The sequence below is a fragment of the Zea mays genome, chromosome 1 (genome assembly GCF_902167145.1).
Source record: "Zea mays cultivar B73 chromosome 1, Zm-B73-REFERENCE-NAM-5.0, whole genome shotgun sequence".
NCBI classification, from domain to species: domain Eukaryota; kingdom Viridiplantae; phylum Streptophyta; class Magnoliopsida; order Poales; family Poaceae; genus Zea; species Zea mays.
The window spans coordinates 11610614-11613790 of NC_050096.1; the positions used below are offsets into that span (position 1 = coordinate 11610614).

At 54.1% G+C, this 3177-nt stretch overlaps 1 protein-coding gene across 1 annotated transcript; it reads left to right on the top strand.

Moving 5' to 3' along the window:
• Window positions 1–465: 465 nt before the first annotated feature.
• On the top strand, window positions 466–2634 carry LOC103631733 (peroxidase 44). The gene is made up of 2 exons (XM_008652916.3): window positions 466–1024; window positions 1101–2634. Exons 1-2 carry the CDS (start codon window positions 818–820, stop codon window positions 2223–2225), a joined length of 1332 nt encoding a protein of 443 aa, XP_008651138.1. The 5' UTR covers window positions 466–817; the 3' UTR covers window positions 2226–2634.
• The last annotated feature ends 543 nt before the right edge of the window (window positions 2635–3177 follow it).

Below are 3177 nucleotides of genomic sequence, written 5' to 3' on the forward strand. Positions count from 1 at the left end.
TACTAAATGCTAATTCAGAAGGGACCGGTTAGCACATCACGAACTATGTGTGCTAATACCGAGAATCTGGATGAGTTCATCTTGCACCATGATAGCATATCAAGTTTTCTATTAACATCTTCGGTATCTTGAGCAAGGTACTTATCAAGTTGAGATTTATTGCTGGCACTTCCAACATTATTCAACCTTTTTTTTTTGCAATTATGGATTTAATTATGCCTACATGGTTTTCGTTTGGTTCTCTGATCCCCAATCCATCAATCTCGAGAGACGTACTGAGCGGCCAGATAAAGAAGTTATGGAAAGGTCAGGAAGGGAACATATCCTATGCTTAAAGGGGTACAGAATGCTAAAATGCACATTTTAAATCTAAGACGTCTATCCCTTATTCACAACAATAGTTAATTTTACGAGGAATCCCTTCCACCAGTGGAGGAAGGTGGAAATGGTCTTTATAAAATTTAGATGTAAGACGTAGCACACCGGTCGGGAAATGCATTCCTTTGCTATGAATAGACCGAGCGATATTCATGTGCATCCACCTGTTGCTGCACTGGCCAGCCTGCCACGGCCTCGTCGTGGAGGAAGGGGCTCGCGACATGGCGCCCCGCGAGACGATGGAAACCCCTGCCCGTCGTCCACTTTCTATTATTACACCGAGGGAGAGACAGCCGCTCGTCGCGTTCCAGGCGTGTCCAACCGCTCCGCGTCTCTCGGAGTCACCCAGCTGGCTGACCGGCCGTATAAGCGTACCCTGCCCGGACGAGTGTCCTAGCATCGCACCGCACCGGCTACCTCCCCTCTCCATCTCTGCGTGATGGACGCCCGCCTCGTCTTCCTCCTCCTCCTCGCGGCCGCGGCGTCCGCGCCGCTGGCCTCCGCGCAGCTCTCGGCGGATTTCTACAAGACGTCGTGCCCCGACGCCGAGAAGATCATCTTCGACGTCGTCCAGAAGCGGTTCAAAGCTGACCCCGGCACCGCCGCCGGCCTCCTCCGCCTCGTCTTCCACGACTGCTTCGCAAACGTACGTAACGTAATTAAGCTGCTTCGTCGTCGTCAGACTCAGACATATGAACGTGTTTAATTTGTCTCGTCTCCAGGGCTGCGACGCGTCCATCCTGATCGACCCGATGTCGAACCAGGCCTCCGAGAAGGAGGCCGGCCCCAACGTCTCCGTGAAGGGCTACGACGTGATCGAGGAGATCAAGACGGAGCTGGAGAAGAAGTGCCCGAACGTGGTGTCGTGCGCGGACATCATCTCGGTGAGCGCCCGCGACTCGGTGAAGCTGACGGGCGGGCCCGAGTACGCGGTGCCCCTGGGACGGCGCGACTCGCTCGTGTCCAACCGCGAGGACGCCGACAACCTGCCGGGCCCGGACATCGCGGTGCCCAAGCTCATCGACGAGTTCGACAAGCAGGGCTTCAACGTCGAGGAGATGGTCGCGATGCTGGGCGGCGGCCACAGCATCGGCGTCTGCAGGTGCTTCTTCATCGAGACCGACGCGGCGCCCATCGACCCCAAGTACAAGAAGACGATCAGCGACGCGTGCGACGGCAAGGACTCGGGCTCCGTCCCCATGGACTCCACCTCGCCCAACGACCTGGACGGGAGCTACTTCGGCCTGGTGCTGGAGAAGAAGATGCCGCTCACCATCGACCGCCTGATGGGGATGGACAAGAAGACGGAGCCCATAGTGAAGGCCATGTCGGACAAGACCACCGACTTCGTCCCGATCTTCGCCAAGGCCATGGAGAAGCTCAGCGTGCTCAAGGTGCTCACGGGGAAGGAAGGCGAGATCAGGAAGACGTGCTCCGAGTTCAACAACCCGCAGAACAGCAGCGGCAGCACGTCGGTGATACGGATCAGCTCCATCGACCCCGACCAGATGGCCGGGCTGTCGCAGCCAGGGTCGTCGTCCAGGAAGGTGGGCCCTCCTCCCGTCGAGGAGGAAACACCCGCCATGGTGGCGACCGAGGCGGCCGCCAAGGTTCCGGGTGGTGTGGTCGTCAGCGTCGGAGGAGGACAGCAGCCGGCCGCCCAAGCGTCAGGCCAGGAGAAGGTGGCGGATACGCCCGGCCCCAAGCTCCGCGGAAGCCAGGAGACTGTGAACCCGGCCCCGGTGGTGTCCGGCGCCGGCGCCGAGGAGGCCGACAAGCAGGAGGGGGCGGCGGCCCTGGAGGAGAAGAAGAAGAGGAACATGGCCAAACTCCGCGGCGGTGCCTAGGCCCAGCAGAGCAGATGGATCGGAGCAGGTGCCTAGGCCCAGTCTGCCAGGCCGCGCTGCGCTCCCGTCATCATCTATTCATCTCCTCACCCAGATTTTGCTTCCCTCGCTCGCTCTCTCATTCGTTTGTGCAGCTGATTACGCTAGGTCTATTTACGCAACTGTCGTGTGTCGAATTTTAACAGCGACGGCCATGCACCAAACCCCCACCCCACACATCATTTTCTTTCTTCCTTTCTTTTGATTCGACGACGCCTGTGATTCATGCATGCTCTCGATCGAGGCAAAGCTGTTGTATGTTGTTATGGTGTACTGTTTTTTTTATTATTTATAAAGTTTTGATAAAAAACATGTAAACAAAACAATCACATACATCATTCAAGGATACAAGGAACTACAGTATTTGTTATGTCCTACGACTACTCAACTACGTAACAAAATTCAGAAGAAGGTAGGTTTCAGCGGAAGGAGAATAGGAATAGTATTGTTCCAAAATGTTCGATAATTCTGATTCTTCCCTCCTCTCTCCTAATCTCCTTCTATACTGCTACTTTTCTTACATGGGTTGGGTCTTACATGGACCACTTGTCCGACGCGAAAAAAGACTATTGGACCTACGGACACGTTGGCACAAGACCTTTGCCTGCTCCTCTCGCTGAACAATTGTGTCTGCAGTCTCCTGTAGAGCATCCGGCACGCTGACACCATTTCAAATAAAATCTCACTTTGGTAAAACTGAAGCCGGTCTGCAAGCTAAACAATTTTAAAAAACTTCAGGTAAAGCAAAGCTGTTCAACTCTAAAGTTTATGAAGCTAGGCTGCTTTTTTGAAGCAGAGCTCTACCAAACACTCTCTAAATTTATACCAACTTTTTGCTCCGCTCAAAGAGATATACAATGAAAGTTTTTCTTCGTACAAGAGTCGCCGGGAGATAAAATGTTATGGCTTTAAC

Coding starts and splice junctions, on each gene's coding strand:
- LOC103631733 (XM_008652916.3), top strand. CDS start 818: ATGGACGCCCGCCTCGTCTTCCTCCTCCTCCTCGCGGCCGCGGCGTCC. Junction 1,025..1,100: donor TCCACGACTGCTTCGCAAAC/GTACGTAACGTA, acceptor TCTCGTCTCCAG/GGCTGCGACGCGTCCATCCT.